Source organism: Rhipicephalus microplus, chromosome 4 (genome assembly GCF_043290135.1).
Source record: "Rhipicephalus microplus isolate Deutch F79 chromosome 4, USDA_Rmic, whole genome shotgun sequence".
Classification (NCBI taxonomy): Eukaryota; Metazoa; Arthropoda; class Arachnida; order Ixodida; family Ixodidae; genus Rhipicephalus; species Rhipicephalus microplus.
In genome coordinates, this window is record NC_134703.1 from 31,464,788 (window position 1) to 31,490,029 (window position 25,242).

Here is a 25,242-nt window from a genome sequence, read left to right on the forward strand (position 1 = left end):
TTCGGCAACGTGACACGATCGACTTGTGGATTATTCAGGCGAGGGACTGTTTTTAGAAATGAAAGGTCTGCGCGGCGCGCAGCGCTGTTATGTTAGGCAAATGTGATCACCGCGGTCTACTGTGCGAATTGGCGAGCTTGTATGGCGGTGCAAAAAAAAAGTCAGCCTGTTTACTGGCCCTTTAATATCTTCTACCAGCACCAATCAGCCCAATTTTAAAAATCCTTTTGTTACAAATACGGTCAGTGTCAGGACCACATAAACGTGAACCACAGCAGCTCATCCACCTCTGTGACAACTTCGCAATAGTGGTACATGTAGTAGTGTGTGCATGCTGCCACATCAAACAATATATTCATTCTAAGAATTCAAAGAAGCCCAATGACTTGATTAGTGCAATGTAGGTGGATTCAGCTTGCAAGCACAAGAAAAAAAGCCAAATGATGGCAGCCAGTTGAGTGCAAGAAAATGTTAATAGTAGTTCACTTCTTGAACGAAGCAATTCAGTGTCAGATGATAGGCTTAATAGCTGGGTAAGATCATGCAAATGTATCAGAAATTTAAAACAGTGTAAAAACAGGAGACTAATAAAAAAACAGACACCTATAACAGCACTAGGATTGACAAAACAATTAAAAGGGCCCAATGTACTAGAAATACATGTAGCTGAGGCAGCACAAAAAATGTTTGTGTTGAACATGGCCGTTAGTACGTTTTACCGACTTTTCCAAGGATAACGTACTGGCGGAAACTGTTCTACGAGCAGGGGCGCAGCTAGTGGAGGGCACGAAAGGCTGAAGGCCCCCCCCCCCCCCCCCCAATTTTTTCCTTCACCCCCTATGCTGCCCCATTCTACGCTTTTACAAAAGAACTCGCACAAAACATATGTTCATGTTGCGGCAGCTGCAGCAGCGGCAGCCGCCGCAGCTTTATTTGCATTGGCAAGTGCTGCTCTTTGGGCCCGATTACGTTTGCGCCATTCAACCCAGGCTGCCACTTCTGGCTGGCGAACATCGCCTTTTTGCTCTAGCTGTGCATAGTATGCCTCCCGAAGCACTCGGAAGGCCTGCAGGTTGGCATAAGGGATCAGCGTGACTGGGTCGAAATAGCGTGCTGGCAGACGCGTGATGGGACACACGCTGCGGTTTGCTGCCTTCGGCCGGCCTCCTGGAAAATGTTCTTTCAGGGTGGCTTCATCAGGGAATGTGATGAAATTGCGGGAACACCGAGCTGTAGAGGCAACAAGACCTTCCATTTCCACTTCTTCGATTAGTGGCATAGAGATGGAGTGGTAACGTATCATGGGTCCTCGATTTGTGTTCTTGACAATCTTTGCTTTTTTCTTCTCCAGCTCGAGCCTTTGATAAGACTCTAAAGAGCGCAGGTTCTCCTGCTCTGTCAGCTTGGCTTCCTCAAGCAGCTCCTCTTGAGTCGGATGCCAGGAGTGCTCTGCGCCAGACCTGCAGATTTTGGAGAAGCGTGTATTGCATAAATTCTCAGTTACGATGCTCAAAGACGGCCCCAACCAATAGCTGAAAATTGCTTCACAATGTTTTTATGAGAACTTTTTAATTTTAAACCTTAGTTTACTGTGGCATCACTTTGGCAATAGTGTAATTTAAGAGTAATCAAAACAACTAGTTCATCAGTTTATAGACACATATACTATCCTTACTATACTAGACACATATATTATCATAAAATGGACAACACGCAAGAAGAAAGAATGACTGTACGAGCGCTCACACTGGAGCGCTCGTACAGTGATCCTCTCTTCTTGCGTGTTGTCGATTTGCGCTCGAACCTATTCCACATATAATATCATGCTGCGCCATACAGACAGGTTAGAGTTGTTGACAATCTGGAGACAGAAAGAAAGGTATCCACTTCTGGGCCTTCAAAGGTAATGATCCTTATTTTTCCAGGTATTCTGCATGACAGTCAGGCATTCTACCACAGAGCCATGCCAATGTTTGAAACTGCTTTGGCAAAATACCATACTGAGGCATCACGTCAGGGTTAACAAACGTAATATTGTGCAGCAGAAGCATAGCACTAGAAATTTGTACAAATGATTTTACTGCATGATCTGTAAAAGCCTAAGAGAACGCAGTAAAACGAAACAGGGTAGCTTAATTGCGGTGCCCCCACATGCTCGCACGAGCCCAGCTTGTCTTCTGTAGGAGTGGTAGAAACTACTTGAATGGGCTCAGCATGCATTCGGTAGGAAAAGGGTTAATATAGCAAGTATCAGAAAATATCTACAAACAATGTGGCCAAATTAAGCAAGAGGGCTGACGTCACTGTGACATCCACAAGCCAAAGTTTTGGCACAAAATTCAAACGTGAAACTTTGACCTTTATTTCTTTGTCTAATTAATGCCTATGATGATAAAATTTGTGACAATAGAGTGCTGGAAGAATAATTTGAGTCTAAACTGACTAAATGCTTTAATTCAGTACCCTCTTAATATTTTCTGAATTCATGTTAAAAATTTTATTTGTTTGAAAATGCTCCCAATGGCCGGCTTTAAGAGGTATGGTAATTCACCTGCATAAAGGAGTATCTTCAAGGGGTACTGACACAAAGTTTTGCAGCCAAGATAGCCTGCTGGATTGATTCCCGTGAAAATTCGTATCACCTGAGAAGTATCAACAGCAAATACAGCTCCAGATAGTATTTTAAACGGATTCGGAAGTTTGCACGCGTGATAGAGCGCTCTAATGCTACACCTTGCAGTACTGACATCCTCAAACGTGACCTCACGGTGACCGCCTACTTCCCTCACGTCGCCACGCTGCGGTCAATGCAAGGCACGATGATGTAATAGCCACCATTTTTCTTCTGGCGTGTTTGCACCAGCAGACAGCAAGTCAGCGGCTGCTTCAAGTCTGTAGCCGTGGCGCACGCATTGAAAGTTCTGTGTTTGGCACCTTTGCTATCCAGTTTCTTGTTCAAAAGGACTCTTTAATGAGGACTGTATAGAAGTGAGCCTCAGTTCTGTGCACTATTGTCGTACAGTGTTGCACACACTAGGTGGTGAAGTTGCACCCGGTGGCTTGTCGTTCTTGGAGCTCTCTCAAACCGAAACTGAGACTGATAGGCATTGAGGGGCCTGTAATTAACCATTTGTTACACAATGCAGTGAATATTGTGTCATGTTATGACTAACAGGCCCAAACAATGCATTGCATCTAAAAAAAGAAGAAGAAAAGTAAGGGCAAGATATTTGCCTTTTAAACCCTTTATACCTCCAAAAGGCTTTGCTTAAGATTAAAGGCACTTAAATCTCATCCAGTATTTCAACATGTCAAGAAAACATATGCATCTAGTTCAGAATGCCATCATAATCAACAGTGCCCAATGCAGGAGTGTGAAGAGCCGCGGGAGCGACCATGTAGAACAACCTTTCTGTGCTTTTGCCTCAACTTTTCAGCTTCACTAGTTTTAGTCGTCCCATCAGCATCCGCATCTAGTCGTGTTGGCAGCAACAAGAATCTGTTTTTCAGCAGCAGATATATGCAAGCTCAATGCTCTCCGTTCCAGAACATTGAGAACCACTTCGCCAGGAGAAGAATCGAATTGACAGAGTGCAGCGAAGAAAAGAGCTACGTGGAGCGAGGGTATCCAATGAGTGTAAATCTGCTATTACAGCACCAAATTAAAAAATCTCATGGCTACATGTTTGTCGTAAACTTATGCACAACTGCCACACCACAACAAAATGTTGACCCCTGTGTAGTTGGGGCATGACACAAAGCGAGAGCAGAGGGTGCTTACTTTCGGGTATGCCGCTGCCTGCGTTTCTCCTCATGAGCCTGCCGCCTCCGCTCTGTTTCTTGGCTCTTTGCTTGGGTGGACCTCCTTACCGACTTACGCTCACCAGGTAGAACAGCACTGAACGCTGAGCTGTCTTCTTTGTCAATGGAGCTTTGTATGCGACGTCGTTTTGCTGGTTTCTCCGCTTTCTGCTGCAGTTGGCGAAAAAAAAAAAAAATTGTGCCAGCACATTCAATTTAAGTGATGATTGATATGTGGGGTTTTAACATCCGAAAACCACGATATGATTATAAGAGACGCCGTAGTGCATCCCGCCGCGGTGGTCTAGTGGCTAAGGTACTCGGCTGCTGACCCGCAGGTCGCAGGATCGAATCCCGGCTGCAGCGGCTGCATTTTTGATGGAGGCGGAAATGTTGTAGGCCCGTGTGCTCAGATTTGGGTGCACATTGATGAACCCCAGGTGGTCGAAATTTCCGGAGCCCTCCACTACGGCGTCTCTCATAATCATATAGTGGTTTTGGGACGTTAAACCCCACATATCAATAAAATCATCGAGACGCCGTAGTGGAGGGCTCCGCAAACTTCGACCACTGGGGTACTACTTTATGTGCACCCAAATCTGAGCACATGAGCCTACAACATTTCCGCCTCCATCGGAAATGCAGCCGCCACAGCCCGGATTCGATCCCGCAAACCGCGGGTCAGCAGCTAAGTACCTTAGCCACTAGAACAACGCGTCGGGGCAATTTAAGTAATAGATGCCAGATTTCTGCAATATAGCTGAATTTTTTAAAAGCCTTTAGCAAGGTTCTGCACTCTGAATTAATGCAAAAATGAGTGCATGTCTACATTAACTACACCACTACACAATCAATAGGCACATAACTGAGAGGACAAACATAATATGTGAAAGTAAATGGTTACAAAGTTGGTAAATTGCAGGTTACTTTAGGAGTCCCGAAAGCCTCTGCTGTAAGTCTCGTATTTTGTATTTATATAAATGACACTAGGCATAACAATGGTATAGCCAGAATGGCACAACTTTTTAATGATGACTGCTTAATTTATAAAGGTACAATTTTACAAGGCAGAAGACCGCAAAGCACTTAGAGGCACTTCTGCAGTTGTCAGTGATTGTTGCACTGCTTCAAGAATGAAAATAAAAGCAAAACTTCTGTTCTACATGTGACAAATAAAAGTGAAGATGACTTCCTGAACATTTATGCTATTGGTTCCGCTCCATTTCCGATAGTTGATGCAATAAAATACTTAGCTATAATAATATCAAGAAATGTAAAATAGAAGTGATCAAGGTGGACAATTGGGCCAGTTAGTGATACACGATCTTGGAGTACTACGTGGTCACGGACGGGAAAAAGACAAGGACAAGTGCAGTTCTTGTCTTTTTCCCGTCCGTGTTTTCTCCTGCGTAGTACTTTTGGGAAGTGATCAATTGAGATCATCTCCTCAGCCTCGAAAAAAAAAAAAAAAAAAAACTGTTCTGCTTACTATTTGTTAAAGTTTCTACAATTCTAGTCATGCTAACAGTGTATCTCCCATATGTGCGACCTATGTTGGAATATGCAAACATCACATGTTCTTTTTTTCTAGCAATACAGTGCAGACAACAGGATGAACAACATACAGGACACAGTGCTAGCCCTAGCACTATTCAAAAAAGAAATTAACTGCCTTGAGCAACAACTGTGATCACTAAGCTTGTTGTCACGTGCTTCTGTCTTCCGTTCTATAGGTCATAGCTCCAATTTTCTAGACTTGTCATTCACTTAAACCTTTTTTGTTAAACCCTGTTTTTTGTTGATTTATGATTGGCCAGTTTTAATTAGCATTGCACCGACTGCCACATCATTGTTATTTTTTGCCATTTTTTGCTCATATTTACATTTTTATGAAATCTGCTTTTGCACACATCGTATAAACCCTTATACGAGTTTATAGTAATGTCGGCTGGCCAAGTCACTTGATAGCGTTTGTGCCACTTGTCGATTTTTGTTCCTCTGCCTATATATTTTCTACCTTTTCTATAAGGAATTAAATTTACAGTCACCACTACGTGCCTTATGTTCTTCATCTCATTGTCTGCACTGTTTTGTCACAATGTTTATGAGCCAAATAGGCTACCTAAGCACCCTTGTCCATCACAGGACACCCTCCAAAAGTGGGCATGCAATTCTAGTGCAAGGGCTAGATTCATACTTTCAAGATACTCCTTAAAAGAGTCAGAAACAAATGTTACATTTACTACAAAATAAAATGAACATAGCCAGATAATTAGTACTATAGCAAGGACGAATGTTTAGAGGAATTAATGAATATCAGCTTGAGGCACCTTGACAGCCTTTCAATGGTTAGGCTAACTTTTTTCAGAAACAACACAATCATAGAATTCCCTGCTCCGATGTTTACTAGTAGGCTCGTGCGCAAAGTAAATTTTAGATACAAAGCGAATAGCAATTAGGTTTGAATAATTTTGAATCAAATTAGAATAGTACTGTATATCCCATATTGTAAAAAAAAATGAGCAGATTTGTCACGACTCAACTACCCTGCACAATAATTAAAAGAAAATTAAAACAAGGTTCGTGCAAATGCGTTTTTTTTTTGTTGAAGAAAAGTGGAAACAACTTTGAATAGTAGCAGGATTTGACTTTCACTAGAATGCAAGTGACAATGAGTGAAATGTGTTACACTTAAAATTTACTACACTTAGATCATAAAAGCTGTTATAACATGCTTTTAAACTTAAATAAAAAAAAGAAAGAATCAATGTGAGGATAAAATGTTCATTTAACCTCGATGTGACTTTGCGGCAGTGCAGATTTTCTCTGGAATGGTGTACACACGATAAAGCATTCGTCCATTGCAGTGAAACCACCTTTGCAGGCGTGCTACATGCGGATTAATACACACTTATTTGTTCATTTGGAATGCCCCGACATTTCCAGTAACTTAAATTCGAATCAAAGGAAGTTCAAATGTGGTAATATTCGTTTGAATATTTTGAAGTGCCTGAATATTCACACAAGCCCTCGTATTGCTAGATGTTGGACTAGTAGTTGTATGTTTAACACAGCGATATCAACAGTAAACTTGGTGCCAGAAATACAACCCCCCAAGAAAACAATGGTAGACATAGGCGGGACTCGAAACATTTTGAGAAAGGTACCTTTTTTTCCACAGACCGTTTTCGCTTTTTTTCTGGTAGAGGCTCCACGTACGCCTTGGTGACCACTCGCCTCTTACGTTTGCCGCCTTCTTCATCATCATCCTGATCAGATATTGGCTCATCTCGTTCATCAATATCGAAATCGGAATCTACCACATCACTTTCATCATTCTCGGTTTCGTATTCCTTGTCGTCTTCTTCATCCTGGAAGGTGCAAAAAAGTCTATAGAGTCGGCGTAGCAATATATAAGAAACTTCCTATGATATCACTGCCATTTTGAGCGATAGTTTTGCACTAAGATAAAATAATAAAAATGTTAATTAATACAAGATTGGTGAACTAACTTTCTGCTCAACATATCCCTTAAAAAGTTTCAGAGAATGCAGTCTAAGCGGAACCTTGTAAAACTCAGCCGCTGCCATGCATTGGCAACATCACAACAGCCACAATATTGGATGATCAGTGCAGCCAAAAAGTTGTGCTTCCATGCAATCTAATCCTCAGTGGGACACCATGCAGACAATGCCCTAAAATGACATTGGCCACACCATACACAAGCCACTTAGACACAAGTTGTACCACAAGAGCCCCTGTTTTTAAATATCCCCTTGAAGCCACGACTCCACTTGATCAGGCTGACAAAACAACACTGAAAGCCAGTAAAATAAATTTCACAGCAGTTCTTTGTGTGAATTTATGTCTGATGGTATATCTTGCTGGCTGCATAGAGTTTCCTGAAGTTAACTAGAGGGGACTCTGGCACTGCGATCATTCAGCGACCAAGAGAATTATGGGTATGACATGGATATGCCTAGTTTTCGTACATGCGGGCAGCAAATCGCACTTGTGGCTTCGTTTATTGCTGTGTTTTGGTTTTGCTTGGAAGGCAAAAAACGAACACTTTTGAACTTCGTGACCTGATTTGAAGTGGTAAGACTAAACGATTATGGTGGTGAAGCGCAACTACAGAACATTAGCTGATTTTAGGGGCGAAGCTCCTTATAACGGCACCCATTCGTCCCTCGTTGGCGTTGTAGTATATAACAAGTATAACATTTTGACCTCCAAGGTGGCGTCGGTGAGAGATTTCTTCTGTGCGTTGTTGAACAATAAAAAATAGTGCTCAATGTACATGCTAATGGCTGCTAGTGGGGAATGAGAGACAGGAGCATTCGGCTTTTAGTTAACGCACACGCTGTGATCCCCATAAGCATGTACATTGAGCACTATTTGACAAGAAAGGGTTGCTACGCTATACTCGCTGGGTGTAACCTTCTTAGTTTTAGAAAGGTTTAGCGAGAGTTGAGCCGCAGTGCCATGAATACAATGAACTAGTATACACCATGAATGAACTCGAGGTGGTTAAAGGTGGGAAGCATATACGAAGCGCAAGCTGTAAGAAAGTAAACGTTGTATTCTCCTTTCTCGCATTTCCCACTAGCAGCCATTGGCATGTACATTGAGCACTATCTGACAGGAAAAGGTTGCTACGTTATACTCGCTGGGCGTAACCTCCTTGGTTTTAGAAAGGTTTAGCGAGCGTCTGGCCGCAGTGCCATGAACACAGTGAAGTAGTATATACCATGAACTCAAGGTGGGAAGTAGACCCGGAGCGCAAGCCATAATAAAGTGTGCGTGTGCCTCCTCTCGTTTAGTCCTTGGAATGTCTGCTAGATGGCGGTGCTTCTAAATGGGGAATATATGATGAAAAGATGCAAGACGGTGGTACTTGGAGTGTTGAATAGATGGACGAACAGACACACAGACAGAATCATGGATGGAATAATGAACGGACGCAGCGGCGAATACATGGACGAACGCAGGGACGGATGCACGGACGGGGGCAGATGGACGCATGGACAGTCACACAGACGGACACATGGACGGACGGAAGCAAGAACGAATGGACGGTCGAATGCTTCGCCCCACTCTCCATCATTCACTGCGTGGATATGCTGCCAATATTTTTTGTTTCATAACAAAGCAGCTTCAAGCCACACGAAGTCAGAAGGAATGTAAAGTACGAGGACTAGGCAAATTCATGTACTACCCATAATTCCCATGCTCGCTGAAGCGCCATGCGCTGCAGTTCCCATGGATACTAGTGCCATGGTTCCCTCTAGTGTATATTTAGGAAACTTTATGGCTGGCTGGGCCAAACTAAGTCATTGCTTCAGGTTATAGTGCTTTTTTGAATGTACAGTATAAATTTTTGTAGAAGAGAACATGAGCGTGCCCACTCTGGCAGCTACTGGCAACACGTTTAAGCGGGAGTCAGCGCAATCATAGCCCTTCTTTGTGCCACCTAGTGGCAAGCAAAACAACCAGCCACTAGTGATATGGAACCAGCAGCAAAGATTGCAATGCCCCTCGCCCTTCAAGGCAATAACATGAGAGACCAGCCCAGCCTTGCAATCACTTTGCAGATATCACTTTGCAAGAGAGATTATGACTGATAACAGTTATGCATGTTGACTGCTTTCGAGACGGAGGCAAGTAGCCGCGCCGCAGCTGCCAAAGAGTAGTACGTCAGGTTAAAAAGTTTAAGATAAAAAATATTCGATTAAAAAAAAAACAGACAGACTATCAATTAACGGAGGATGGAACTCGGGCACTGTGTTCCTATCAATCATTGTTGACCTAGCGGAAATGTCGCAAAGAGGCTTTTCGCAAGTGCTCGCATGGTTTATAATCTTTTGTGGTTGACTGTACGCTTAATTCGCATGCAAATCCAAAAATCGTTAGGCAAAAGATGCTTTCGACCAGAAACGCTGCTGCTTGCAAGAGCTTTATCTCCCAGGGCAAGCTAAACCAATTATGCAAGAGTCAACAACAGGAGCAAATAACTGCAGCATAAGCCACTCAATTGAAAGCTACTATGCTTTACACACTAAACAAGATTTTGTTTGCTGCTGTTTTTAAACTACACAGTATTTATAAAAGCAAACATCGCAGTAGCCCTGCCCTAGCACAACGGAAGATACCGACAGGAGGACTTATCCATCACCTCATGCGACACTTTCGCTCACAATTTGCTGTGCTACACAGAAGAGACTGTTAAAGAACCAAGAAACAGAACACATGTTCGCCAGATTACAAAAAAAAGTCAGAAATCTTATATATTGGCAAGTTTGACGAAAAATCTGAGCAGTTCAGCCATTACATTGAAGCCTCCATAGGTGGTCTTATAGAAGTCGTCCTCTTCTTCATCATTAAGCAGCTGGGCCAACTTGTTGCCGGCATTGGCACGGCGCTCTCTAGAAGCTGCCATAATAGAAGCCACCGAATTCGCTCACTTGCTTCTGGAAGTTTATCTGCCATAGAGACCAAAACAATTAATATGCACAGCACATTAGAGGTTTATCAGGTGAACACACAAAGCACTTTAGCTCATTTAAAGCAGGCTAACTGAGATGTCCCGTTTTCATTTTTTCGTCCGCTCGCTTTCAGAAGAGGCATGTAAAAGAAACGGTCATTTTCGCACAAACGACCACGATATGCCGCTACCATCTCTCAGCATCAGCAACTGGTCAAACGGGTTACAGAATCAAGGGTACATTTCAGGCCATGTTTGTGCGACGTATTTTTACAGCGGTTAGCGCAGAAACTTATTGAGATGAAGACAAGGAGCACCACACAAAAGTGTTTGTGTGTGCCGCTTATTAGCACCGTCATGATAAACTTACGCGCTCAACACTGCAACGACAGAATTAAACTGAGTGACGTGTAACTAGTTGCTTATACTGAAAGAAGCCAATAAACCTTCAGTAAATATAAAATACAGGTAGCAACTGCCGTTTTACGAATGTGGCTTTCTACACCAAAAATTAACGCTGACAAAAACGGTAAAATAAGGACGCGTTCGTACCGTTCACATTTTTCATAAATACTACTTGTTTCACTACATTTGGGTGGCTGAATGAGACGACTTAGAATCACTTCACGCACACATGGAACAACAATTTGAGCTACATAAACACCGCACTTCACACCATGCACACTTTACGTGGAGTCGTCGACTATAGCTTTGGCTTGGATTGCCTCCTTACAAAAACGGCACGGCTTGCGTGGGTTGCGGTCGTGGCTAAGGCTAGCTGTACTACATTGCGCTGCCCTGAGGCTGTGGACAACTATGATGGTCGCGTTCAATGGCGCCGTCAGCACTGACAGTAGAGATAGAACCAGTCGAAGAATGGGTCCGGTGTTCCAAAATACCGTGCGCTGGATGTTTTTTTGAGCCGGCGCCTGGTGCGGGTGCAACGCGTGCCACGCGGCCATCTCACTGATTGCTTTGGAAGAGGACGCTGCCATTGCGCGTGCGGCATGCACCAGTAGGGCGCATGTACCGACAGAGGGCTTTTGCTAAGGATCGGGATCAGCTGCGAAAACCCCGTATTTTGCAGCGATGCAATGCTAGGAGATGCACGCAGACACTAGGTATCCCTTTGTGGACTGCTAGGTGAAACCATATCAGCTCGAGGAAAGCCCGGTAAGTGCAAAGAAAAAATCAACGTATGAGAGCATTCCCCTGAATGCGCTTTATCACTGCAACTGCCAGTTGCTTTAGTCGGGTGCTCGCAGGTTTGGCGACATGCCAATTAAGGAGTTGTAACTGTGTACAGCTGTGTTATCAGGTGGGCAAACGGTATCGCACTATTCCTCATGCTGGCAGAGCTGTGGAAAACCTACGGCTGCCCCTAACTTGGGGGTACAGACAGGCCGTTTACCGTCGGTTATAAATTTGTGTGCGTAGTTTTCTGACAGCACAGTCGCATTGGAGGGTTGATTGTGAAAACTAAAAACAACCGAGCTTTGTGATGCTTCACATTGCTTATCTGCGCTAGTGCCGTGCATTAGAGTGCCCGGGTTATTGGAGAGTTGATTAGCGGATGCGCCAACCGATCGAAAGGAAAGACGGCTGCCAAACTTACACGATAAGTTAGTAACCTCAATCGCGTGTTTCCTATTTGCGTGCAAGTGGCTGTTAGGTTCCTGGTGTGGGTTCATGAGGTGTTGGGAAGCATCAATGAGCGAGCATTTGTGCACTAATATGCCTTTGCAGACCATATTTTCATTCTCGCACACTCCTGTAGGTTGTTTGCGACTTTCCTTTCTGCATGTTCGTTAAGGTAATGTCTGGCAATTAGCATATGTTTGCGTACGAGCTTATTTGCGGCCGCCATTAAACAACTGACAATAAATGTTTCACTTGTTAAACCTTGGCATCGTGTTGTACAAACCTTGCTCCGTAATAGTATCTGCTTTGGCCACATTTGCTTTGCTTGTACAGGAAGTACCACATGCATCGCTTTCACTTTGGGATTGACAGTGCAGCTCTCACTGCCTCTTTAATATGACTTTGCATAGTCACTATATCACGTTTTCACAGGCCTCCAATCTGCGCAATCTTAGAAATCGAGCGTTCTGCAAGCTGTTCTCATTGGTGTATGTGGCGTAGTGCTTTTTAATGAATTTTTGCAGACTTAACTGCCTCCCGCTTTAGTTGCAGCAGTAGATATAGTTGATGTTTTGGTTACTGGTGGAAATGTTGAAAATTTTCGCATTTTTACTCCGAACAAAAACACCAGTGTTGACAATCTGTGAAAGACCATTATGGTGCCTCAGAATGCATATAGCGTATTTTACTGCTAGCTTAAAAAGCACTTTCAGTTTCAATATTGAGGAGATGGCTTCATATTGACGTGTCTCCACAGATTCATGTAAATAACTCACATGGGAACTGCAGCTTGTGACATACTAATAGCAGTTATGTTTTCTGTAGTCAGTAGGGTATGGTTGCATGTAAATAACAGTGAGTGAATCGACATACACAAACTTCATTAGCAATTATGGCCTTGTACAGGGTGCAGAGTTTGCAAACCTTAAAGAAACTGTGTTGACTCGTCATGATATAGTGCATTGGGATGAAACAGGCTTGCAAATTCGGAGTTACAAAACCTTTACAATTGGACTAAAAGATATCTCTGCATCTTTCTACATCTATCTTCTACATCTTTCCTAGTTCCAGTGTGTGGAGAGTGTTGACACTGCATGCCAAGGAAACAAAGTATGTCTTTTTCGATGCCTCAAAACCGTCGCTCTTGTACAAAGGTAAATTACAAATTTTATGCCCATGTGTTGGATCATGTTCGTGAAGGCTAAAGCATGTTAAGCCCTTCTTTTTTAAGTAAAGTGAAATTAGCGCAAATGAAGGCTGAACGAAAAAAGGCAGTCAAGGGCAGGTGCTGATGACAACTATTTGTTGTGAAAAATGCCCACCAAAATATATACGCTTTGTCGTGCCAGTACCATGATGCATCATGAAAACGCCTAAAAAGGTAACATAAGACCACAGGCCAAAAAGCGCTCAGCATGAAATCATTTTCAGAAAAATGTTGTCCTGTCGAAGACATGCTGACACAGATTCGTGAACCGAGTAGGACATCTCTTACTACTTACTGAAATGTCCTGGGAGCGGGGCTCGTAACTGCATGCTGCGATCACATGTGCAACCAAGTGTCAGTACATTCCTTCTCTCTTTACTTTTTGAGAGTGCTTCCCAAAATGATCGTTAGAACATTGTTAAGTTTGGCTGGCATAGATTCATGCTTACACGAAGCAGAAATACTACATAACTTTTTTGCATCTTCTTTGGTGTCTAGGGCCCATGGAGGGCCTGGCGGTAGAAGTGGGCGGCTCGCCCGAGCCATATGCCGTAGCAGATTTGGCGCCGGGTGTCGCCAAGCGCAGCTGGCAACAGCTGCGGCAGGCTGTGCGACAGACGCGCTGCCGCTTGTATGGCCTCGCATCGCGTTTGCCCAGCAACGTCGCCTTTGGCAAGGGCCGGCTGTACTTCCTCAGCCCTCTGACTGAAGGTCGAGAAAGCAGCATTCACTACGTTGATCTGCCTCCACTTCAAGCTCAAGGCAGCAGCGCCGAGGCCACTGGCTTGGCTAGGTGAGAACCAAGTAGGCAGATCGATGCCGCTGAAGGCTTTGTCTGCTCGACCAACTAGCTCAACAGTCATCTGATATAGGGAGTAATTGTGTGACAAGAAAGCTTGGCCTCGAGCTATCCTGAACTTTGGGTGCATTATTTGATAGCTGAGAATCGTTTGTGTTGTTATGGTGTATTGCACAAGTCATCTTACTATGGCTTTTTTGCTTATGGCTGGAAAAAATACAAAATATTGTTTAAGTATATGGGCCTCCCTCGCTTGCTAAACTCTTATCGGCATGCACTTTTACAGCAACAGCTTTAAAGACTCAATCGGCATACATTGCACATACTTTGCACCACACTGGGTGGTCTTAAGCCTTTTTGCCTTGGTTCGGTTAGTTTTGCTAACACTTCATCTTTGGTTGAATAAAGTTGTTTTTGTCTTTGGTTGAAGTAGCATGCATGGGACGAAGACGAAGAAGGTGGAGCACGAAACAGGTGCTGACTCGCAACTGAACTTTGTTCCTAATACAGCTTAGTTGTGAGTCTGCACCTGTTCTGTGCTCCTCTTTCTTTTTCTTCGTCTTGCTGGTTCAACCAAAGATGAATGCCTGTCAATTTGTTAAAGTTGCCTTGTCTCTTTGCACATGGTGGCCAGCAGTGGCAGTGAGGGTGAAACAGGAGCTGGTGCAGCACGAAGCTCGGCAGCTGCTCCCGTGCTCCAGTGGCGCCCTTTGCTGGACCCCAAGTTCCACAGATGCCACCCGCCCGGTCGGCTGTCGCGGGAGGAGCAGCTTCAGTGGGAGCGTCGTCGCCTCATGGCTTGGGGCATCACAGCTTTCGACCACCAGAATGGTCGTTTCGTCTTCCCTGCGGGTGGCTCTCTCTTTTTTTGTGATGACATGCCCCAGGTACAGTCCGTGTTTGTGACTGTTCTGAAAACCAGAATACTTCCGTTTTGAGAACTAAAAGAAAAGTAGAATCGTGTGTTCCGTATAGGATGTACGAAATATAGAGACATCTGTGTACCTTAAGTCTCTGCCCTTGCGGCATACTATATGGTAGGCAAGCAATGCCCCTCCTTCCTATTATGTCAATTTGTGGGGCTGGCTTAGTGCCCGCTCCCCCTCTCCCCCTCGCCAACCCTGTGCACATGCCTGTGCTATTAGGGACAGCGCAAACTTGTTCATCCTATCAAAAGTTCAACTTATCGAAAGGGCCACCAAAAGATGACATACAAATGTGCTAAGTGCATTCAAATACTTACTTGAAAACACTAAAAGAGTGAATACAGATTACAGGGCAGCAAGTGGCAAAAAAAAAAAGTATTTGGCTTTAATTGGCTAAAAAATCATGTTACCAAGTATTGTATTTACAAAAATGTAACATTCGCACAATGAATTTGTAATAAAATTGCACCTGGTTATTAAAAAGAAAATAACACGCCACTATTTCGACAAACAAAAAAAGAGAGACAGACAGACAAGTGCCATTTGCCCTCGAAAAATGAAATGTTTAGTTTCCTAGCAGTACCGTTTCTTTTCTGATTCTGAAGCAGAATGTGTGTTGATTGCATACCGATTCACCTTTACTTCAAGGGCCACGGCTAGCCTGGTATACATGAAGTTGCCTGAAAAATTTCACAAGCTTGTCATGAAGGTTCAGATACGTTCACATTTCTGGTCCCTAGAAACTTCTGGTCTACATGCAGCTGTAGGCCTCTGTGTTTGCTCTACTTACTGTCACAGTTCTCATGCATGCACAAAAGTTACAGTGCAGCTATCCTCGGCACACAATATAGTTTTGCTTTGATGTGCACTTTCATAGTGAAAACTGTGCAATGCCGCTTGCTCCAATTGTGAACAAATATTATGCACACAGGTCCTGCATGAATTCACACTGTACTCCACTGCCATTTTTTTATGGCAGTGACTATATATATATGGGTGCCGCTATATTTGAATGCTTCAAATATAGCAACGAATAGCTGAGTATTCGAATTCGCTTTGATTTGAATTTTAATTATCAAATATTTTCGAAGTATTCGTAATGAACAAATAAAAATTTAATATGCATGTCACTGCCTGTAAAGGTGGTTTCACTGCAATGTAGGAGTGCTAAGCCGTGAAATCACTTGTCCAAAAGAAATTTGCTGTGTCGCGAAGCCCCCCTTCAAATTTAAAGGGGCCCTGCAACACTTGCTCAACATGGTCAGAAAATGCTGCCGATCGGTAGTCGAGGCTACCTAAAGCACGCGAGGCAAATTATATAGTGCAGCACGCGGCCTCTTATTCACAATAAATTTTCAAAGCTAAAAATTGCTTTCTTCCCTCGGCAAATGGCACTACAAGCTCAAAGATCACTTGTGACAGCCAGGAAGGAATATACCGCTCTGGTCACAGCCATTGGCTGATTTAAGCATGGCGCGCTCGTCGTTACCGGGGCCGCGGTGGGAGCTCGCCGCTTGTCCGCGAGTACGTGCGCGATCGCACCGAAAAGTCGCGTATTCGAAGAAAAAAAAGAGAGGTGCTCAAGGTCACGAGGTGCGTGTGACGTATTTTTATTCACCGTGCCATTCCTCTCTGCTAAACTTCCAGCTATTTCATCGGAATGACAAGAGAAAATGCAATTGCAGCGTGCGACAAATCTTTGGAACTCCGCTCTACTGGACTGATTCTAGAAAATTTGTGGCGGTAACTTTGTGAGGCAAGAAGCACGTTTACTGACTCCGTGGCTACTTGAAAAAGTATTGCAGGGCCCATTTAAAGGAACATGTTACCCTCAAATCAATTCTTCATGTTATTAAGCTTATTATGATGGCATATATGCTCCAAGTATAATAAATTTTAAAACTTCTAAGTATCTTACAGGTTATCACTCGCATTCAACTGAAACTACTACTCAAGGTTGTTTCGACTTCCTTTGAACAAAAAAAAAAAATGGCATTTGCATAGAGCCCCTATTTCAATTCAAAAGAAATATTGTGCAGGTTAGTTAGGTCATGATATTCTTTTTTTTTATATGTCATACATACTATTCAAATTCGAATCAAAATTATTCAATCGAAATCACTATTCACTTCGAATTCGCTTCGAACCTAAAATTCACTATTCGCACAAGCCTAAACTTTTCACCAATCCCCCCGATGGGAAGGTGTTGCCAATGCTACCAGCATGGTTTTGGTTTTGTACTCCAATGGTTAGGCATTATTACAGCAAAGAGTTCTATGGCTATGGTTTAGAAGAAAATGTTATTTATTGATGTACCTATATATAACCTATATATAACCAACCCGGATATAACTAAGTATTGGTTTAATGAAGTAAATGAAGAATACTCTTGCAATAGATATAATGTTAGGAATATACAGTAGACTCTCAGTAAACGGAAATATGTTAAACAAAACTACTGCTTAAACTGAACTATTCCTTCTGCAATGCTTGGTTTCGGGCTTCTATTCTGCACCCATGTTCACCTCTCAGTAAATGGAACTCCTGTTAAATGGAACATATTTTTCCTATTCCTTCAGGTTCCATTTACTGAGAGTATACTGTACTCTTAAAATGAACTTTCGGGTATAACTTATTTTTTTGTAAGATGCAAGGTTTGAGTGTATAGATACTGTGAGCCCTTGATGGGCTATTACACAAGCTTAATATAATATTAAACAACATTGTGCCTTATTGACACAAAAGAAAAGGAACCATCACTACTGAAACACCTATCATTTCACAGTGCTTATAAAAACAAGTAACAGATATAATAATGACAAGGTATGTAATTAAACATAAAAGTGCATAATTGAAACATAAGGAAAGGAGGCATTACTGCAGAAACGTCATTTTATAGCACATACCAACACGTATATTGAACATCATAAGATGATTTCAAATCATGTGTCCGACATGTTGACAGAAGCACACCGCCCACGTGGCACGCTCACGTCATCTCATGCATTGCACCACCTGCGCATGGATTTTGTGCTGCTTCTGACTGATGGTGGGTTCATGCTGCACACTCGTACAGAGTGCCAGTGGCAGCAGGAACGTTAGCACAATTGGTGCTACCAAGCTCGAATGACTGATGAAGACTGGACCAACAACATTAAGTGTAAACGCATTGCCCTCCAGTATCCTCAGTATCTCAAAGCCAAAAATTCTCGCCAGCGAGTCGGTTACATCCAGATGAGCGCTTCCAGGGAGCCTTGAAAAGCTTTCAACCGGAGTTTGTGAGTTGTTAGTTTGAGTAGCCGTGCAGCGTATGTAATTGTCTGTGATTTACCACACACCTTTCCACCGTCTGTTGTGTGTGGGACGGGCTGCAGCATGACTGTGCGGCAGTGGCGATCTGGCAGTACAGTCGATCCCAGATATATTGAACTCGAGGGGCATATATTGATAATTAAAAATATAAAATATGTGTATTTCAGGCCTAAATTAAAGCATTTCAGGCCTCGCAAATCGTTACAAGCACTGAAGTGATGATTCGCTCACTGTATAATGAAGAACAAGGTGTGAACTGCAAGTTACCGCACTTTATTTCGCACCAAAATTGTCCATAAAGTTGTCTTGCTTCTTGCACGCCATCTAGTTCCAGTCATCCTCAATCTCACTGAAGCTTTTCATATAAGTGAACTCAGCTCCTTCCGCCACAACAGTGTTGATTGACGCAGAACACCGATGCAAGCTTTCTAGTGCGGCAAAAGGTTGGTTAGCGGCGGCAGCGAAGGCTTTTACATATTCATAACCGAGGGTACACTTACGCGGCAACAGCAGCCATGATCTCAGCATCGATGCAGTCAGAAACAGCTACGTCGTCATCTGCACCGATGAAGTCGCTCACTATTGTCCAAGATGGTGTCTGAAATGCTGATACATAGCAGAATTCACTGTGGCACTGTACGCCATTGTAAGTGGACATGACGCACCTGAAGTCGTCAACTGGCCCGTAAGAAAAGTTCACGAGGGTGCTTTACTTGACGTCACTCCAAGCGTCAGTAATGATTTTTATCGCTACGTGCCAGTCAACGTTCTGTTCAACTCCCGAACGAGGATTTATCGGAACGAGGCGAGAAGTACACATGTCCACAAGGCGCAAAAGATAACGCCCAGTTCCCACCATCGACATGTTGGCGATATCAATGTCACTTGTGACTTTGTAGCTGGCAGCCGCTGCTTTCAGCTGCCTTGATGCGAAAAGCTAGAAAGAGCGTAGACTTCAAGACATGTGTTATAAAACTGAGAACACTAAAAATACGTTACGAGGTTGCAAATCTGAAGGCCATGCTTTTCAGGTTTGCATGCCATTGAGTGCTAACAATTAATGAAGGGAATGGGAACATTGCAACGAGATTGCCGAGTCACTTTGCATTCTCATTTTGGTGTCCTTGGCAATCGGTCGTTTTGAAAAACACTATGCCCGCGCATTAACACCTGCAGATTGTTCATCAAACATACCGGGGTACACGCAAGCGCAGCGCAACGAACCAGATCAGTGCGATGGAATAACTTTGCCTTTTCATCACCTGTGCATGGAAAGGGATCAGAACTTGTTAGAACATAGCCGTAAATTGATCATTATTTGCTATGAAAAATGGACTTTCTGGGCTTTGGCCAGAAAGTGATGTATTGTTTTGTTTTGCTTTACTGCTGGCTCATTGATTAGTGTGGTTGGACTGGTGGCATCTCTATTCAGCAGTCTTTTTTTTTTTCTTCTCTCACCGATCAAATGCATGAAACCCTTGCGCGTCCTGCTAAATTGTATTTAGCTGGCTCTATGCAGTTACTTTAACAAGATTGGCTCATTGAGGTTGCTGCTTTTTTGCAGTGCGTCTGTTTCTAGTTTGTGCCACTGCAAGTAAATGGTAGACAGTTTGTAAAAAAAAAAATGCTGCTGGAACTTTGCTTCAGAGGCTATGAGAGGTTGCAGGCTGATTCAATGACAAAGGAAATCCATCATGAAACAGTTGCTAAGGAAGCAGGTGCTCCGGGCTGCATTGGAGCATGTACCCACCGAGACACTTTCACAGTGCTTTGATGTTCGTTGGGTTGATATCGTAGTTTGCTGCACTGCAATAAGTTAATGGTAGTATCCATGTCAAGCACTTGAAACATATAACCTAAAGCATATTATACATGTGGTCATATACGTAAACACTTTATATATACATAACATAGCACATACATTGAGCATATAAACATGAAGCATGAAAAACACATTTATTTTAAGAGACTTGCTTGAATTCAAGGCATAGTAGTCAGTGTACTCAGCCTCAGTGCTCGAGAGCCATGGCATCAGAAGTTTGATTCTTCAATCAGGTGTCAGCTAGTTACTCCTGACTGAGTTTTTTACCTATATTTGTGCCCTTTACTAACATTGGTTGTATTATGAAATGGCATGAGTCTCTTGTTAATGGATACTGGCATAAAACAGTTGTTTTAAACTTTTTGTTGTGTTTAATAGCAGTATTCTTGTCTGAAATATGTATCCCTACAGAGTAAGGTTTCCAGGTTTCTTTAACTACTACTCCCAGTATATAGTTCATCTGTTAACGTTAGCAGGTATGGATTAGGAATGTATTTGATGAGGTAGAATAACGTGTGTTTATCATGAGTAGTGCAGTGAGTATAAAGGAACAGACTCTTTAAATTAGTGACAGATAATTCAGAAATGTTCAACAAAATTAACTCACTTGGTCCTGTTTAAGAACCTAACGCCATCACCTATTGGCCTCTTGTGGACGCAGGGTGGCCCGCACTTCCCGGTGGAGCTGCGCACTTCTTTAAGCTGTGCCCGCCTTAACGCACAGCTTTGTCCCTGCAACAATGATGTCGTGGCCTTTGTAGCAGCAGGTGACCTGTGGGTTACTCACCTCGGCTCAGGTGCTGAGGCACGGCTTACACACACGCGCTCAGGTGTGCCTCTTTGTGGTTTTTTTCTTCCTGCTGTGATGTTTCATGTTTGGTCGCACAATGTTGCTGAGGCCTAGTGTCTGCAGTTTATTTTCCGGCTTTGCAGTAAGACTAGAGCAAAATGCTAGTCTACCATGCTGAATGTTCATGTGAAAAAGCTTCAAATAGTAGAATTAATCTAGAGTTTTGCACGGCGACATCCCAAGTAACCTGTGTCATACCTTGAGATGTTTTAAAATAGTGGTGACAAAAAATTTCGCATAGTGTTTTTTCTGTTCCAATATGAAGGTAACGTCCTACTTACCGAAGCTAGGAACCTCGTTTGCTCTAGCATGCGAGTGTTACCTTTATGTTGGACTTTTGGCGACTTCACAAAGGGGACCTGAAAATGAGGTTCCGCATGCCCCCCAAATTGAAACGGCAACTCACAAGTATGATCCACCGCATTCATCTTAGTGTGGCGTACACCAGACGTTACGCACATACCATCGGTCACCGTGACACTGGTCCTAATAGTGAACACTGTGATGTGCCAGAAACACTTGAGCACATATTTTGTGTCTGCCCAGCATACGCACGTGAACGACAAACACTGATTTCTTCTACTGAACAATATCGCAGTAGGTCATTAACTGATGAGACCGTGTTGGGCCCTTGGCCAGACACCAACAGTGCAATTGTGGTCATAAGAGCAGTTATAACCTTTTTGGAAGCAACTGGACTATATGCGCGGCTATAAAATTTGTCTCAGCTAGAAAGAATACTGCATACTCACCTCTTTATCTCACCATCGTCACCCATTAATCTTTCTTTTCCCCTTTCCCCTCCCCCAGTGTTGAGTAGAAGGCTAGAGCAAGCTATGGCTCAGGCCGACCTCTCTGCCTTTCTGTAAATAAACCTATCTCCCTCTCTCTCTCTTTCTACTGACGATTTTATAGCACTCGGTCACAGTTACAATCTTGGAGAGCGCGGAGACCCGGCGGAGTTTTTATACATGAGCATTAGAAAAAGGGAGCACTGCATTGTAAACTAGTGGATGATGTGGATAAAGGCTTTCATACAGAGGGCGAAAAAGATACGTGGAGTTCATGGCATGGTATGGAAAGTTTTCGACTTGGCAGATATCTCGTGATACTGTTGCAGAGTGTGTTGGTTAGGTTTTGCTTGATAGCTTGAGCCAGGTAGTAGGCTGAAATCTGCTGTTGCTGCATTTGGGCTAACTCGTGTTTTCTCACCCACTTGTGCAGAAGGGGCCAGTGTGTCGGAGAGTCCAATCAGTGTGGGAATACCGTCCTACGTCACCCAGGAGGAGTTCAACCGATACGTCGGCTTCTGGTGGTGCCCCACCATTGGTGAGCGCTCCTCATTTCTCACCGTTCCTCACCAGTTTGCAAGGGGGGGGCCTTCAGTCAAGCATGTCTGAAGTAAGGGTAGAATGTGGACACTGAACCTGTTAGGCATTTTATGGACTCGGAGCAGTGTAACAGTTGCGCCTTATGTCTTTGTTTTTACCATGTGCCAAAGAATGTTACCGGCTGGTATGGGGCTTACGTAGCTTTCAGCACCTGTATTTTAAGCCCGAAACTCTAAAGTGGTGTAGCAAAAAAAAGAAAAGAGGTTTGAAGAAAAGGAAAGAAAATGCAGTTGTGCTTGAAAAGAGGATGCCAAGTTCATAAAATGCCAAACAAGTGTACAGTTGCCGACTGTTTATTTGGGCACATCAGCAACCGGCAAAAAGTCCTAATAATAGAGATTCCAGAAAAAAGAAAAACTATTCACCAAAAATAAAGCCCGTTTATTGGCCCATTGACCAGAAAAACTTGTTAATGTACGTCTTCACACATGCACAATCATAAATGACTAAGTCGGCCTGTATTTCAGCCAGTGTTTGGCCATAGCATTAAATTGTAAGGTTGTTATGCCCTGCGCTAGATCTATATTTTATAAAAGAGGTGTGGACGGCACTTCATTTTAGGCTCTGCTTACCTGTGCTGGTTTGGGGACATCACTCACTCTCATCATCGCCCATCGTGGCGAAAACTCCCGAAAAGCATTGGATTGAGTTCGGCTGCCTTCGATCTGACAAATAATTCTAGTGGTTTTTGTCATCACCAGTGTCTTGTATTTGTCATGTTTCTTCGTAAGTAGCAATGGCACAGACGGAATGCGTACATCAGAGCTATTTCTGTAGATCAGGCCTCGCACATAGTGCAACAAACAAGAGAGCGAGATGCACAGCGCGATACACAGGTCAGGCCTAGCCACAGAAACAACTGCCAAGCAAACTCTTAGATGCCATGAGGGAACGACACCAGGCTAGTTCAGGCTGCAGTGCTGGTGAATCTGTCCTTTTTTTGTCCATTTTGCACGTAGGGTCATTTCGAACCTCGCACTGAGCTGGCTTCAAGTGTGACTTGGCTTAGCTTGTGGTTTAGCTGTGGTAGTCATTTAATGAATACTCGGCTGGCTAAAGCCAAAATACAGCCTTTGTGTGTAGCCAAAACATATAACCTTTGAGAATGGCAATTGTAATTACACTGGCATGATCTCCAGCCATAGCCAATGCAACCTTTCAGTGCTGGAAACCTAGCCAAAATATTGTAAACATCGCTGACAGCTGGTCCTGTAGTATGATGCCGCGCTTGATCAGCCAGCCAAAGTTAAAAAAAAAAAAAAAAATCAAAAGGGCCCTTCGTGGGGCGTCCGAATATTTGGTTGTCAGTTTACATTGCTTCAATGGAGCGAGTGGCGGTGCCTCGAAGGTGTCCGAATAAACGGGTATCTACAAATTTTTAGCGTCCTAATAAACGGTTGGCAACTGTATTGTACGTGCTCCTTTTAGCATGTTGAAATGTGTACATAAGAGTTTAACCACTGTGAGGTGGGTCTGAATGATCCTGTTTTTTTTTTTCACATTTCTTTTTCCCTTATAAGTCTAGACTAGTGCATGTAATAACTTAATGGCTGTTCATATCAAGAAGTGTGCACAAAGGTATAATAATGAACCTTTGATTGTAACCAGTTGCAAATAATCTGTATTGAGTTCTGCTTGTTGTGTTGTAATATCCATTCTAAAATTCATAAATCATTTTGTATGTGCTCAACTCAGATGGCTGGTCTTCCTTTGGTTTTTGAATTGCAGTCACAGCCCAGAGTTGTCTGACATATTGAATGTGTGATCAAATGTCTTGAAAATAGCAAGCGTCCAGTTGTATCATGTGATGCATATATTTGCAAAAACAATATGACAAATCAGATTTAATTGACTTTCAGAATGAATGAGAGTTGATCTACTAAGCTTTTGCTTTACATGTGGCCCTATAGGAATTAAGTGGGACTTGCATTTCAGGCCACAAAAGTTTTTATGTAGCATTGTACCACACGGATCAACAGCCTTACTGAATATGGCTTGCTGAATATGGCTCTCTCTGATAGATGATCACCATCAAAGCACTTTCGGAATTTTTGAATGTTAATCGGTATTCATTTAAGTGGAATTTTTATAAGTGTGTGTTAGTGGACTAAACAGCAAGAGGGCCAATAGGGTAAAATCATAAAACATTTTTCAGAGTGGGATACTTTTTGAGGCATAAACTTGCACTTTTTCTCTCATTGATGTGCAACATGCAGACGCTACGGGGACGTACCGTATCCTCTACGAGATAGTGGACGAGAATGATGTGGAAGTTCTCCAGTTGCCTTCGTTTGGGGAGGATGGCGTGGCTGGCACAGAGGAGCACCGCTTCCCTCGTGCGGGTTCACCAAATGCCCGCTCCTCACTTGCCCTGGCACAGTTTGCACTCTCCCACACTGGACAGGTGGGCAGCCATTTATGGGAAATTTTGTGGTTTTAAGTTACGATATCAGCTCTCTTGTTATGCCCCAAAAAGAAAGCCTGTTGCTTATACTGCGTATATCATAACGATCTTGATTCCAGGGAAAACGTTTCCCTGCTCCGTTGTTTCAGAAGTTGAAATGAGCTATTAGTTGCTTGATTGAAAGGATGAATTTTCACAAAAAAAAGTAGGCTGCATGCATAGGTCACCAATAGCGCTGCACCAGCTTTATCACTCTTGCTGCTGGGTGAATGAAACAAGTTTTGAACACCACTGTCTTCCAAAGTTTACTGGGAGGCCTACATGATGTGTCACTGTGGCCCCGAAAAAATGTGTTCTATTGTAAAGCAACAATCCAAACTTGCATATGGTGACAGAGAAGGGCCCACGAGAATCCTTCAATATTTTTTTGTTTATGAAACTTCACCATCACACCATACGAGAGCTTCCTACTCTGCCAAAAGCTGCGGCAGTGCGGCACTACAGTAGTATGTGTCAGAGGGCATCGCTCGTGTACCAGAACACTTGGGCGGTGCAGTACAAACTGACGGTTGTGGGGCTCTCTGTGCATTTGCTGTGCTATTCTT

The 25,242-nt window shown here is 43.2% G+C and overlaps 2 protein-coding genes across 4 annotated transcripts in view; one reads left to right on the forward strand and one right to left on the reverse strand.

Annotated features, from left to right (window-relative positions):
- Positions 1–888: 888 nt before the first annotated feature.
- On the reverse strand, positions 889–10,981 carry YL-1 (Vacuolar protein sorting-associated protein YL-1). The gene is made up of 5 exons (XM_037422681.2): positions 10,838–10,981; positions 10,133–10,283; positions 6,969–7,172; positions 3,782–3,972; positions 889–1,460 (listed from the first exon to the last, which is right to left on the reverse strand). The coding sequence occupies exons 2-5, from the start codon at positions 10,238–10,240 to the stop codon at positions 890–892; spliced, it is 1,074 nt and encodes a 357-aa protein (XP_037278578.2). The 5' UTR covers positions 10,241–10,283; positions 10,838–10,981; the 3' UTR covers position 889.
- Positions 10,982–11,232: 251 nt separating this feature from the next.
- LOC119171829 (dipeptidyl peptidase 9) overlaps positions 11,233–25,242 on the forward strand; it is a 51,169-nt gene continuing 37,159 nt past the window's right edge. For 2 of the 3 annotated variants that reach the window (XM_037422682.2, XM_037422684.2), the window contains exons 1-6: positions 11,233–11,458; positions 13,632–13,926; positions 14,567–14,819; positions 20,654–20,822; positions 22,067–22,171; positions 24,450–24,637. In XM_037422682.2, the coding sequence (XP_037278579.2) occupies positions 13,637–13,926; positions 14,567–14,819; positions 20,654–20,822; positions 22,067–22,171; positions 24,450–24,637 (1,005 nt within the window). In that variant the 5' untranslated portion in view covers positions 11,233–11,458; positions 13,632–13,636. The remainder of the gene's footprint in view (positions 11,459–13,631; positions 13,927–14,566; positions 14,820–20,653; positions 20,823–22,066; positions 22,172–24,449; positions 24,638–25,242) is intronic. The other variant, XM_037422683.2, reaches the window with a different exon arrangement.